Source organism: Sus scrofa, chromosome 13 (assembly GCF_054392235.1).
Source record: "Sus scrofa isolate SSC_HxYL_T2T_F1_AM1 chromosome 13, Sscrofa_HxYL_maternal_Yorkshire_Landrace_v2.0, whole genome shotgun sequence".
NCBI lineage: Eukaryota > Metazoa > Chordata > Mammalia > Artiodactyla > Suidae > Sus > Sus scrofa.
The window spans coordinates 67227501-67242932 of NC_139395.1; the positions used below are offsets into that span (position 1 = coordinate 67227501).

General features: G+C 39.0%; 1 protein-coding gene across 36 annotated transcripts in view; it reads right to left on the minus strand.

The window, feature by feature from the left end:
• Positions 1 to 15432, minus strand: part of FOXP1 (forkhead box P1) — a 624214-nt gene that overhangs the window by 49020 nt on the left and 559762 nt on the right. For all 36 annotated transcript variants that reach the window (XM_084989002.1, XM_084988996.1, XM_084989016.1 and 33 more), the window contains one exon: positions 8683 to 8787. In XM_084989002.1, the coding sequence (XP_084845128.1) occupies positions 8683 to 8787 (105 nt within the window). The remainder of the gene's footprint in view (positions 1 to 8682; positions 8788 to 15432) is intronic.

A 15432-nucleotide genomic window follows, 5' to 3' on the forward strand; every position in this document is an offset into this window, starting at 1 on the left:
GATGCCAAAGGACAATCTCACTAGCACAGAAACTTTGAAAACGACAACTAACTTAATCCCTCAATTTAAATAAAATAATAACAATAAAAAAAAATCTAATGATACTTCGCTCAAGAGTCAGAGCTTTTTATGAGACCTGTTGCCAATATTAGTGTCTTGGAATGATCTCATCTTTCATCCTGGCTAAATTCCAACACACAATTTCATTAACCCAGGTACTGCAGGTGATAAAACTCATTTTTCCCTAAAGAGACAGCTAAAAAGTACCAGTTATACATTTATGAAGTACCAGCAATCAAAATTATGGATTTTCTAAAAGGTTTTTAACTACTTTTATTGAAAGGAAAATCGCTGTCTCAGACTTTTGTGACACTACTGCTAATAATAAATTTTACCATTTAGACATGGCCATAATATGGTAGACACTGTCAATAAAAGTATGGAGCAAAGACAATCTCTGTCTTTTAAGTGATGCCTTCTAATTACATGCCGGAAGTGATCACGTGAAATACCTAGGCTAACTAATGGCGCTTAAAATATAAGAATACACAGCAGTGACTACAGTGATCTAATGTGCTGTGTGGGCAATGAATAGACAGTCAAAATTTTTTCTAATGCTTTCATAGCTTACAGGTAAAAACTGTATTTCATTTGCATTTCTGACTAAAATCTGTTGCCCCCCACCCCCAAATGTATTCCAATGTCCTTTGCTTCTTTTTGAGCAACGGGGTTGCATCAGGCCTGTTGTTTTTGGCAAACTTGTCTAAACTTCTATTGAACATTCTAGAGATCACTAGAGGGCACTGTGGTATTTAGGCCACTCTGACCTCTGAGGGCTTGGAAAGGTCTTGAACTCCTATATAATCTCAGGAAGGTGAAAGGAGAGACGTTTTAAAGGGCAAAACATGGTTTTTTTGGTAGCACCCAGTCTTTATCACTGAAACAACTCAAAAGTGCATCAAAAGTGGGAAAGTCAGATCCATAAAAAATATTAAGCTCATTGTGCAAAACTCAAAGCCTGGTCACCTGGGATCTGAGCAGGTAAAACTTCCTCCTCCAGTTCTGGAGACTTAAATGGTGAGGCTGGAATTCTATTTGCATACACCCACCTTCCAGAAGGCTACTCCCTCTCCACGTGCTCCAGTGTCCCACACTAAGGAGAGGTAATTTCACTGCAGAACATTCAGCCTTGCAAGCCCAGAGCCACAAATGGGTTTGAAACAATTTATGATATCCGGCCTCCTTCGACATGTATTAGCATATACCTGGTTTCTTTAACATACACTTTGTTTTTCCAAAACCACAAACATAGTTGCTGGAATTTCATGTGGAAGTGCTTAAGGGGCTGGAAGTTAACACCTTTGTGATCCTTGCAGCCTCACGGTGGCTGCGAAACAAAAGCCTCTTTGTCGAGGCTTTCTTGAAATGTTTTCTTAACATGTTCCAAGTAGTTTTAGGCCGGGAACTAAAGTAAACAAGATGTTACCATGATAAAAACACTTGTGAAAACATTACAGGGCAGCGCACTTAGTAGTTTCTTTCACATAAAACTCTTCAGAGTTTTCAGAAGTGAAATCTGCAGAAGAAACATTTTTTTAGAAAGTGAGTTAGCAGTGTAATGTCCTCTCCTCTCGAGGTCCTCAGCACCTCGACCTTTTTTAAAGGGTCAGAGTTCCACCTCTGGGCCTTCTCGAGCAACATTTCTCTCCCTGTCTCCTATGAGAGCACATACAAAATTTATTTTGGCTTTCACAAGTAAGGTACATCTGACTAACATGCAAAGGAATTTGGGTTTTGATTGTTTTGTGTGGTGTTTTTCTCCATGAGGAACAACCAAAACATAAAAACAAAAACAAGAAAAGCCTAAAGTCCTATTAAATGGATACTCAGCAAGGATACAAATGTTATTAAAAAAAAAAAAAAAAAGATGTTATACAAGTGACTGTTGAAAAGAAAAACTAGGGGAAATGGAAATATTTTACCCCAACGCACAAGAGTACCCAGTATTTGTGAAACTATGGGTCTGTGTCTGATTTTACATTCTAAGCTAGAAACAGGAAAAGGTGGTTGTGATTTAACCTTCAAATCCACTCCCCACCTTGCCCAAGAATGGCATGGGCTCTTTTTCAAAAAGAAAACGGCGCGTTCCGGCTGTGGTGCAACAGCATGGAGGGTGTTTTGGGAGCGCTGGGACACAGGTTCACTCCCCAGCCCCGCACAGTGGGTCAGGGATCCACCGTTGCCACAGCTGCAGCTTAGGTCACAACTGTGGCTTGGAACTGATCCCTGGCCTAGCGACTCCATATGCCACAGGGCAGCCAAAAAAGGAAAAAAAAAAAAAAAAAAAAAAAAAGAGAGAAAGAAAAAGAAAAAGGGGAAGAATTATAGCTCCTGTTTTTACTAGTGAAGACTATGTCTTTCTTCCACCTGGTTTAAAACGAAAAAAAACCTGATCCAAGCAAGGAGAGGCTGGGAGAACTCTCTGAGCTTCACCTATTTGGATGGTACAGGGTTTGTTTTTGTTTTTCTGTTATCAGAGGATTCCAAGCAATGCAGGGCCAGCGGGTGGATTTCATTAGCATGAGCTTGAGGACCTGCTGGTATCAGTTTCCTCCAACAAACACCACAGTCACATGATAACTCACGGTGGATAGATTAAAAAAAAAAAATCAACACTAAAACTGCAACTTGTTTTCAGAAGAAACAGGGAAATAAATGCACACAATAGCCTGGGTATCTGCTGATTCTGATAAAGCGTCCCTCTGTTGGCTGGGAGGGAGAGACAACAGGATGGTTATTTGTACAGGATTTATCTTTGAAATCAACGGCCCTGTGGTATACACCTCACCTTGGGAACAAACACTGCAGAAAGATCACAGAAGAGTGTCAAATCTCTGGTTCTGATTTACTAACAGTTATGATATTTCTTCCTCGGGAGGGAAAAAAATAATACAGGCTACACTTTTAGACCTATGAGCCCCCTCTCTCCCTTTCCCTTCTCTTAACCTCTCTCTCTGTTAACACTGGCATTTTATTGTCAGATGGGATTTTTATCCTGAACAGCTGATCCTGGCCTCTCTAAAAGCAACATCCTTCTGGCCTGAGCAACAGAAGATTGGAAAACAGTTACCAAGTCAAGTCAGTTACTTTACCCCTTTCATACTGAACCCTAAAAACCAGGTAGAAGAACCCAAACCCTATGCAAAGTAAAAAAAAAAACAAAAAAACCCCAAAAACCCAAAACCCAAAACAGAAAAAAACCTGGTGAATAAAGCAGCTGTACCAGACAGGCATGGGTATTTTCCCGAAATATGAATAAAAACGATGAGGGCTTTGTGAATCTCAACTAAAATAACCCAGGAGAGCAACGCCCAGGGAAGGCGAAAATGTGGCTCAGCTAAAATCATAATGAGAGCAAAAATTTTAGCCCAGGTCAAAGGTCAGCAAAGTGGTCAAAGGGGCATAGCCACGCCCAGTCCTTATAGAGGGTTTTATGGCTGCTTTCTGTGCTACAGTGGCAGAGCTAAAAATGGTTGTCTTAGAGAGCGGATGGCCTCTAAAAGGCCATCATGTTTACTATCTGATCCTTTACAGAAAAAGTGTGCCACCCCTACCCTAAGGTCACATTCAACCATGTGGGACTTTTTACCAGAAATCTGTACTTAAAATTTTTATTAAAGAACAGCCTCTTCTGACACATCAAAGCTCTGCATAGTCACAACCTCTTCCCTAGGTACAAAGTCAGAAATGTTTGAAGAGTTGAAATTATTTGTCTTTAAAAAATACATGTTAAGGGAGTTCCCTTCATGGCACAGTGGTTAGCAAATTGACTAAGAACCATGAGGTTGCGGGTTCGATCCCTGGCCTTACTCAGTGGGTTAACAATCCGGCGTTGCCGTGAGCTGTGGTGTAGGTTGCAGACGCGGCTCGGATCCCGAGTTGCTGTGGCTCTGGCGTAGGCCAGTGACTACAGCTCCAATTAGACCCCTAGCCTGGGAACCTCCATATGCCGGGGGAAGCGGCCCTAGAAAAGGTAAAAAAAATAAAAAAATAAAAATAAATAAAAATAAAAATACACATTAAGTAGATAAGAAAAGAAGTATGGATGTTTTTCAGGAGTGCCTGGCACTTGCCATGGTGGACTTTTTAATTCTCACAACCCGAACTGCATGTGCTGATGCTGAGGCTCAGAAATGATACATAACCAGCTTAATGAATGCACTCATAGAAAGTGGCTTCACTACCCATTCTGCCTTTCAAGGGTTTTTTGGTACATCATGCCTTAAGCAGAAAGTATACAGTTAATAAAAGGAACTGCTTCTAACTAGGTGGTATTATATGACAGGAGCAAATACCATGAAGCCAGACTGCCTGGGTCTAGATCCTGACTCCACCTTTTTTTTTTTGGCCTTTCGGCCATGCCAATGGCATATATAAGTTCCTGGGCCAGGGACTGAACTCACACACAGCAGCAACCTGAGCCACAGAAGTGACAATACCAGATCCTTAACTCACTGAGTCACTGGGGAACTCTTTTTAAAACTGAAGCATAGGTGATTAACAATGTTGTGTTTTATATATATACATGTATAATGTCTTATACATAATGTTATACATACACTTAGTGTGTGTGAATATATATACATATGTGTGTGTCTATATACATTTTTTTCCATTATGGTTTAGCACAGGATATTGAACATAGTTCCCTGGGCTATACAGTAGGACTTTTCTTAGTTTATCTATTTTATATACAGTAGTTTACACCTGCTAATTCCAAACTCCTAATTTATCCCTCTCCCACCTTTCCCCCCCCTTTGGTAACCATAAATTTGTTTTCTCTGTGAGTCTGTTTTGAAAATAAGTTTATACGTTTGACTCTACACCTCTTATTAGCTATGTGACCTTGGGAAAACTACTTAAACTTACTGTGCCTTAGTTTCCTTATCTGTAGGTCAAGAGTAATACTACAATGTTATCACTATAAGGTGGTTGTATTAAATGAGTTATATATGTAAAACACTTGGAATTGTGTCTGTGGCACAGTTCAAGGCTATTTAGTTAAAAACTCTTACCAGGGGAGTGTAAAATTAGGGGGATTTAGAAGACAGGTGAAAAAAAAATGAAGCAACACCTAAATCAAAGTCAGAGCAGTATTACATTTTGTTGCATGTTCCTGTTGTGGCTCAGCGGGAACAAACCCGACTAGTATACACGAGGACATGGGTATGATCCCTGGCCCCACTCAGTGGGCTAAGAATCCTGTGTTGCCTCGAGCTATGGTGTAGGTCACAGATGCAGCTCAGATCTGGCATTGCTGTGGCTGTGGCACAGGACGGCTGCTGCAGCTCTGATTCAACCCCTAGCCTGGGAACCTCCATGTGTCTCGGGTGTGGCCCTAAAAAGACAAACAAACAAACTGTATTTTATTGAGTAAGACTGCCTTGAGAATCTAAGCACTACTAATGCCAATGTGCTAAAATTGAAGGAGAAAACCTCTAAAGAAGGATAATGGAAACGAAGAGTGGGCTCAGGAAAGGGGTGCTTTCAAAGTCTACGAATACAGTAGTTTGAGAAGAAATGCTTGAAACATGACTTCCTGGTAACAATGACTCTACTGGGAGATTATTCAAAGAGGCCACGTGGTTTTTGTTTGAACCACAAGAAGTTATGGTACCTCTTTCAGTCCAGTTCAATGGAAAGCAAAGTTGGTTTCACTTAAGCCAACATGATTACCCTTCAGATTGAGCAGAGATGTGGGAAATGTGAATTCACAAGAAGACTAACTTAACTTTCCACTACTTAAGGCAAGATCTTGAAACCTGAAGACAACTCTGAATTTCCAAGAGCGAAAATCATGTTGCAGAGAAAAATCAAAATCTTGAATTTGTCACGTTCGGCCAGTCAACGTGTAAACTCAGAAAAGCACCGAAAGAACTCTGAACTCCAACGGCTTTTTCTTATTCATCATTTACTCCCCCTATTCTGGTTTATAACATTCATTTTTTACTCTTGGGAATCAACTGGCTCATCTGCAGCCCCCATGTGGCTCCCAAGAGGTGAACTTTCTCTTCCTCTCTGAAGATGGGCATGTGACTCAAGCCTGGCTACCTCAATGTGATTGGTTCAAAGCTACAACACAGGACTCAAGTGGGTCGACAGGCTGCTGAGGACATTTTCCTGGGACTACTGGAAAGAGAGATGGATCTGGGATTGACAAACTTGTGGGACAGAATTCTGTCTTCTTCAGTTCCACTTGAAAAGAGCCCAAGAATGAAGGCAACACAGAGGAAGACAGAGCAAAGGGACAATGAACCAATACTTCTATAAACTTGTTCAGGCATCAGGGTCCAGTCATGCTTGCAGCCAGCTATACCACTAGACTTGCCAATTACAGTAAGCAATTATTAGTCCCCATGCCCCACTTTTTTTTTTTTTTTTTTTTGGCTTAAGCCAATTTAAGTTCCATTTCTATGGCAAATCAAAGTCTTCAGACAAAAATACGTCAATAAATAAGCACTAGGAAATACATAAGCAACAGCTTTAGGATGATACAGAGCATTCCAATTCCACTGAGCAAACATGTCATGCCATGTGCAAAAAACCACAATAAATAATAGAACGACAGGAATAAAAGTGGAAACTAAATAGGTGGTTTCCTATACAAGAGCCAGATTCCTAATACCTTTACAAGAGAAAAGGGCTTCTTTACAAAGGAATCAAGTCTAGGCTCCAATTCTAATGATTTTTAGATGCTTTTCTTTCAAACCAGATGTGGTTTGAAAGTGTGAAGTCTCCTTATGGAGGTATATCTGCCCTCCCCACCCCCACATACATATACCTAACTGTCGGCTCACGTAATAAACGGACCTATGATTTAAGGACTTGGGTAGAAATAGATTGGCTATGACCAAAACTTTTTAAGTGGGTCCAACTGGAAAACTGCCCTTTTCTCCAGTGACTCTAAAACTGGTACTTGTCACCAAAAAGGTTGACAGCAATTTTAGAGTTCTATAGAGTTTATAAAATAGATTATATTTATAGATGCCTATCAGCCATTCTATGGATGAGGGAAATTAGCACCAAGATATTAATCAAAGCTAGCAGTGGTGCAGAGGGTGAAATCAGAATTTAAAAGTGGTTTCTGCCAAGATCTTTTCTTCTCATTATCTAAATACAATTAGGCAAATGATCAGGACATAACAAAACAAAGATTCTATAAAAAGTGATTTATAAGAGAACAAAGCCCAGCAGCATTAACTTGAATTACAATGATTTTAAAGGGCTGTTGCTTAAAGTATCACTGCTCTCAAGTATTAATATTTAGAAACAATTTTAAATCTCTTTTTTTAAAAATTTTAAGTACCTAAGTTTTTAATGACCACATAATGCTCTTAAAGTAAATTATTAAAGCGAGGAAAACTCTGAAATAGATTCGCAGGCTTCCACTCATTAATCAAAAAATGATACCCACTGCAAGCATTTGCAGGTAACACCAGATATATCTCTAAGGGTGGCTTTACTAAAATATTTGTATCTAGGTCCATAAGGACACAGAGATTGTTCTAATATAAATGCTGCACAAAACCAGAGATCTGCATGTAAAACAGCCTGCCTCTATTTCCTGGGGCCTGAATGAAACAGAAGAGAGGGAAACACATCCCTCCCCATGGCCCCCAACACTCAATTTGCAAACCATCATGCATCTACATATACAGGAGTTTTATATGTGTATATGTTTGCTTGTTGCATGATATATAAATATATTAAATATAATGTAGTATTATATTCAGTCCATACATCAATGATTCAATGCTACTATGAATATATTTATGTGATGTCAATAATGCAAGGTGGTTGAGTCTCAGTCTTTTTAAAGGACAACCATAGGTAGGGGAAATATTAAGATGTAGGACAGAAGCCTTTCACTTCAGCTATCAGAGGATTAACATATCATTTACTTAGAGTGATACTTTATCAGTGGTAGAGAGTCAAATGGGATAATCCGTTTTAGTCACACTTAGGATAAAAATCAGAACAAAAATCAACACCAATATAGATAGATAGGAATCAAATTTGTAGCATTCCCCAGCATCCATTTCTTAACATTGTGTAAAGTCATTTGTGAAGAAACAAAGAAGAGGCCTAATCACTGAGCTATAACCGGCCAGTAGTTGGCACCAATTTTATAAAACTAGAGCTAGGGAGTACGTCATTGATTGATTTTGGCTGCACCTGAAGCATGCAGAGGTTCCCAAGCAAGGGATGGAACCCATGCCAAAGCAGTGACCACACCAGGTGCTTAATCTGCTGAGCCACTGGGGAACTCCTCATTGATTTACTATGTAGGGATGCGAATAACAATGAAAACGACATCACTGCAAGTTTAATAGTGGGAGAATTTTTTGTGAATCACTGTCACTCTGAAAAAAATAAGTACATACCCGCTCTTACTAAGAGGATCAAAACTGCCCTTAGATATAAATCTTTTCCATTTTATGAGGCAACTCTCAACAGATCCTGTAAGTATTCCTACGGCGGTGCTGGACATGGTGATTTAGAATCTACTCTTAAAATAGTGGTGTGAAACCCTCCATCGAAAAGGCATTTCATGAGGAAAAGCATGAACAGTGGGAGCTGATGGCTATGTAAAACAAGAAAGCAACATCGAATCATTCTTACTTGAGAAACGATTGGAAATCTTCGCATACGGCTTCACAGCCTGGCCACTTGCATACGCCGTGTCCATAGAGAGGATGGCTGTGAGGATGCTCCTCGTGGGACAAACTGAAAGAAAACACACAGAGGACAAGAGAATGAACTGGATGCCCAGGACCATCGCAGCAGATGTAAAAGCAAGAGGAGCCAGCCCACGTGGCCAAAGGTGGACATAAGTCAATCTGTGCTTTCCTCGTCCCATGGAATTAACTGATTAACTTTGCATTGTGCTTTATTCCAAGTAAGAGTTAAGCTTTGAAACATAAGCAGTCCAATATGAGAAATATACTGCCGTGCATGAAAAAGTGCTTGAGAGGCTATTGTTAGAGGCAAAACTCCCTACTCAGATGGCAAAGGGGTCTTTAAAGGCTGAAAGTTATCACTTGATTCACATAAAGAAAATTAGAAAATCTGCACTTGATTTTGAAATTTCCTGCTCTTTTCTACCCAAAACATTATGGTTTTTTTTTCCTCTTTCCTCCGGCCACCAACAGCTTTCGTATAATTGGACATTCTTTTCTCAAGTTAATGCAGAGGATAGTACAATCAAATAATTCAGAATAAAATAATTTACAAAGACAAATGCATCCAAGTAGATGATTAACTCAAAAAAAAAAAAAAGTGGCAGAAATATTCTATGCCTAAATTACTGACCCCAAAAGTTAAAGAAAACTTGGCATGAACATGAAGGGGTTAATCCTCCAGTGGGGTTCCAATCAATAGGTAATGATTCGGCCACATGGATCCAGGTCACAGGATGCTTTGATCCATGCGACGTGGTGCTGAGGGAAGTTATCTGTTGCCCTTGCTGATGAACCATATTCTCAAATATTTTCTCTATTAGGTTTCTGCATCCAGACTTCTTTCTACAGTTCTTTCCATAACTTTAGATTCCATCAAATTGAAATGTAAAACTAGCACTAAGAATTCTGGTTTGTACTGAAGCGCATTCTCTTCAGCAAAAGGGCTATTTTGCAACTTACTCCACTGCTTCTGCCTGACTTTCAACTTAAAGCGCACTGAATTATGGTTACACACACACACATATACGCAGAGTCTTGTATTTTGTATTATCACCTGGATGCATATTCATATATTTTATCAATTCATATACACAGAGCAGATATACACAAATGCCACTTGTCCCTGACTTATAATTAATCCGCAGTGAGCATATTATGAACATTTAAACTGAGTCATTAATACCAAATACACGTATACACCCAACAACATCTTATCAAAGATCCAGAGATCTCCCTATGCTTTTGAATAATGTGGTTAGAAATCTAATATAATTTGAAAATGACACACTACTTAGCCTTAAAACAGAAAATAAATCTGGGAAACAACTCAAAAATGCAGGAAACAACTCAGGAAAGCACTGAAAGGTGCTCCCATGAGAGAAAAGAATGACAGAAGTGGGAAGTTCCCATCATGGCTCAGCAATAATGAACCCAATTAGTATCCATGAGGACACAGGTTCAATCTCTGGGCTCGCTCAGTGTGTTAAGGATCCAGCATTGCTGTGAGCTGTGGTATAGGTTGCAGATGCAGCTTGGATCTGGTGTTGCTGTGGCTGTGGTGTAGGCCTGCACCTATAGCTCTGATTCAATTCCTAGCCTGGGAACTTGCACATGCTGCAGGTGTGGCCCTTAAAACAAACAAACAAACAAACAAACAAACAAACAAAACAAAAGACAGATATGAACTAAGGTAGCTATGGAGAGACTTATAAACCCCAAAGATAAAATGATATTCTCTGAGCAGTTAGGAGGATTAAATTCCACTAGCAAGACTGACTACCTATCAATTTTTATCTTCAGATTTTTTAAAAGAATAAAAGAGGTATGATACAAAAACAGAATTTTAAAAGACTACTGGCAACATTTCAAATCTAAGACTCCTAAGTACCAGGATTCTCAGAATATGTGAGGTGGAAGGAAATCATTTAAGAAGAAAATCATTCCTACCAAGTATCATATAAGGAAAAAGAAAAAAAAAAATCATAATTACTCTTTCCTTACCAATTTTATTAAGTTTTAAAGTATTTTCATAATTCTAAATGAGTTAGTATATATTTGCTGTAAAAACACTGTAAAATCTTTGAAAAGAAAAAATTACCCTCAGGTACATAGACCCACACATTTTTGACAAATTAAACATTTCTATCATTCTTTTAAATTGAAGACCATTTTGTAAATAATTTCTGATGTTATCAACTAATTCTCAAAAGCCTTATTTACTGATGTGTCACAGTTCATCACAAACCATCTTAGCTGCCAAAACTGATCCTTCTAGCCATTCCTCTTTTTTCGGGGTCTTTTTAGGGTCACACCCATGGCACATGGAGGTTCCCTGGCTAGGGCTTGAATTGGAGCTGAAGCAGCCAGCCTACACCACAGCCACAGCAACTCAGGATCTGAGCCGAGTCCGTGACCTATACCGAAACTCATGGCAACACCGGATCCTTGACCTACTGATCAAGGCCAGAAATCAAACCCACATCCTCATGGATGCTAGTCAGGTTTGTTAACTGCTGAGCGACGATGGGAACTCCCATTCCTCTATTTTGGACACTGAGATTCCCTTCATGTTCCTAATATTCATGAATAATGTTAGAAATAAAACTCATCAGCCCAAACATCCCAGTATATAACTGATTTTTACCAGAAGATACATTCAGAGAAATGAAATCACTCTTTTAGAGTCCTAAGTTTTAAAACTGACCATGAATACTCTTTTAAGTTGCTTGTGAGAAATGCTAATTGCCTATTCTCAGCCATTATACGTATTTTGTGTGATTCTTTACATTGGAAATGAGGCACCTCAACCAGTTAGGATGTATAAAAATTGCATCACCAGTTAAAAACTGCCAATGGTTATTTGACTGTTCTGGGTGGGTTAAGTCAAGAGGGTTCTAAAAGGAACAGTATGAAAGAAAGCAATATGCTTTCACTAGAGGAATTTACGACTAGACACAAATTGTACACGATTTAACGTGTTTGCACCCTCACTCCCTACATAATTTGGTTGCCTTACTTGTGAAGGCCTCCTTGGCCTGAATAAAAACTACTCTCGGAGTTCCCATCATAGCTCAGCAGACAGCGAACCCAACTAGCACCCCTGAGGACATGGGTTCCATCCCTGGCCTTGCTCAGTGGGTTAAGGATCTGGCATTGCTGTGAGCTGTGGTGCCGAGGCTGAGATCTGATATTGCTGTTGCTCGGGCATGGGCCAGCGGCTACAGCTCCAATTGGACCCCTGGCCCGGGAATCTCCATATTCCGTGGGTGTGGCCCTAAAAAAAAAAAAAGACAGAAAGACAAAACAAAACAAAACACTACTCTCCTCTAGGAATTTATGCTGAGTTCAAGTTGGTATCCTTATTTCAAAGTAAGAAGAGATGACAAGCTTCTAAAGCCTTATAAAGATAACCAGTCACACCTGAAGGCTAGAGAAAGGCCAACTCATGGCACCCCTGCATCTTTACACACTTAGAAGACCTGGAAAGGTGCCTCTACGTTAAAACTGTATTTTTTATTATGAAAGGATTATAAACTCTTCTTTTTAAAAGTTCACCTCATACTGTGCTGGCTCCTCAACTTGGACCACTCCCCTTGCTCACCTAACATCCCCATGCTGCTCGACATCCCGCAGACACACCATCACTGCACTGCATTCTTCTTCTCATGGACTAGAGTTTACAAAAAAGGAAACACACGATACATACTACGGTCACTTGCTTTTCCCATTTGGAAACTTTAAAATATACAACTGCCTGAAATAAAGTGCTTCGTTTTGGAAGGAGAAAGAAAAGCCTGGCAGCGGTGCCCAGGCAGAGTATCTCTGGAAAGATCTATAAGATACTGAACACTTGCTGACTCTGGGGGAGGAGCCTGGGAGTTGCGGAGGGGGGCAGGGGAACTGCATTTTCACCTTATCACTTTTTATATCTTTTCAAATTTTAATTCTGTGTGTGGTGGATATTTTTGGCTGTGCCATTGTTAAATGTATGTACACACACACACACACACACACACACACACGCACGCACGCAAACCCCCATAGAGACATACACACGCATGGAATAATCAAGTGGGGGCAGGACTTCATTTTCGGACTGCCACTTGCCCTGAGGGTGGTACAGCAAGTGCTGTACACCTGCTGCCTGAGTGGCTGGTCTCCCTTCTGGCAGTGCAGTCATTCTGGATGAAGCATCCTCAGACCCTACCAGATGTACCTCTGAATGGGAGCTTTTCTGTTTCATCAGGAAAGGGTTGAACAAGTCTTTATATGCTTACTACCTTTCAGGACTTGCTACCAAGAGAGAGAAGACAGGAATTTTTTTTTTTTTTTAAAGTGAGTATTGGAATTTTAAAACCTGAATTAATTTAGAATTTCATTTTCAGGATGAAACTTGGTGGAAAAATGACCATCTCAACATCTTGTGGTCAGATGGAGCCTGTGGGTTTAAACAAACTGTTCAAGGGTAGTTCACTGATGTGAGAAGTATAACTTCTGAAAGGCTGCCAAGATCAGGGTTGAATCAAGATGTATTTGATTTTAAAGGGATTTAAACATGTTACGCCCAAAATTAAGCTTCAAAAATTGAGGGTCATGTGTCGAATAAGCTACTTTTTTACTATCAACTCCTAGGCTGAAAATTCCTAGTGGCAGTCACAGCATCCAATTCATTTTTACCTACTTAGCACCTAACATTGAACATGGGCTCAATAAGCATTAGATGAATTCATGAATGAGCAAACAATAAACAATTAAATTACTCTTTTTAGTTACTATGTGCATACATACTCAATTAACATTTGCCTTTAAAAAAAAATTCTTGAAAGTAAAAACCAGAATGATACCAATCCCTCTGACAAAATAGCATTTTGACAGTTTCTATTATTTAATTTTACTCCAAATATATAAAATAATAATAGTATGCAACTGACACAAGTAGTTGATTTAAATTTCTTCTAATAATCCCTGGTATGTAAAAATTATATCTTGTAACACAAAAAAGTGATGGCGTTTCAGATCAGAAGGAACCAGCTTGCCATGAAAAGTATAATTACACAAAAAAACAGGTAATAAGGATTCCTGACATTACATGATACTAAATACACTCTATATTATTCAGTGTGGTGTAACGGTCATTCTTAATGACATTTATTTATGACTTTTGGGGGGTATTTATTCTTCTTATATCAAAGTGCACCAGCCAGGGTCCTAAAGGTTAACACTGACTTCAGCCTTTGAGAAGATTTTATAGAATGGTCATGGTTTTATAGAATGGTCATTTATAGAATGGTCAATGGTACTCACAATTACCTTCCCAAGTTCACTACTTTCTTAAAACTTGAAATTATGATCACTAAATCCACTTTCTGAAACCAAGAGCCACTTCTTATTGCAGTCTGTAGACTTTAGCAATCCTGCTGTTAGTCCTGTAAGCTAATTTTCCCTGTGGTAGTGAAGAGACTAATTTTTGATAGGGATGCAAGGCACAGACACCTCAGAGAAAAGGTGACCATCCTACACCACTGGTGGGAATGTAAACTGGTACAGCCACTTTGGAAAACAGTATGAAAGTTCCTCAAAACAAAACAAAACAAAACAAAAAATACCTAAAAATAGAGTTGCCATATGATGCAGCAATCTCACTTCTGGGCATATATCTGGAAAAGATGAAAACTCTTAATTTGAAAAGGTACCTACACTCTAATGTTCACAGCATCGCTATTTATAATAGTCAGGACATGGAAGCAACCTAAATTTCACTGACAGATGAGTGGATAAAGAAGATGTGGTATATATATACAATGGAATATTATTCAGCCATAAAAAATGATGCCATTTGCAGCAACATGGATGGAACTAGAGATTATCACTCAAAGAGAAGTCAGACAGAGGACGATAAATATATCACTTGCATATTGAATAAAAAAATACAAATGAACTTATTTACAAAACAGACTCGCAGACACAGAAAACAAACAAATGGTAACCAAATAAGAAGTGGAGTGGGGAGGGATAACTTAGGAGTTATGAATTAATGGATACAAAATAAAATAGATAAACAATAATGTCTTACTCTATAGCACAAGGAACTATACTCAATATCCTGTGATAAACTATAAATGGAAAAGAATCTTAAAGAAAAAGCACAGACACCTATGTGTATCACAAGATGCTTCCTACCAACGTCAGTGCCAAATTTCTTTTCTCCAGGGCACAACTCTAGCTTTTCCTATGCCCTGATCTATGTTCTCATGAGTGTTTGTAAAGTCTTGTCCCTATTTGCTTTTTCCTGTTTCCAAATTTGCCCTATCTTCATTTTCTTAATTTTTTTTCATCTGTAACAAAAGGCTACATCTGTGCCTACAAGGATTTATAACTTCTCTCCTTGCCTCCTCCCTACCCCCAAAATCAACCCCAAATTATAAACTGTATTGCATTTCACTAGCATGTTATATGATACATTAAATGATAGAAGACTGTTTGGTCACTCTCTAATGACTCACAATGATGGAACGCATTTTTCTAAGTTTTACTGAGGTAGAGTCCAGATCCCATACTACTCACTCATTTAAAGTGTACAACACCATAGTAATACATAAAGTATACAATGCAATATTCATGAAGTTGTAAAAACATCACTGTGATGTAATTTTAGAACATTTTTTTAAATTACAGCAAAAAGAAATCCTGG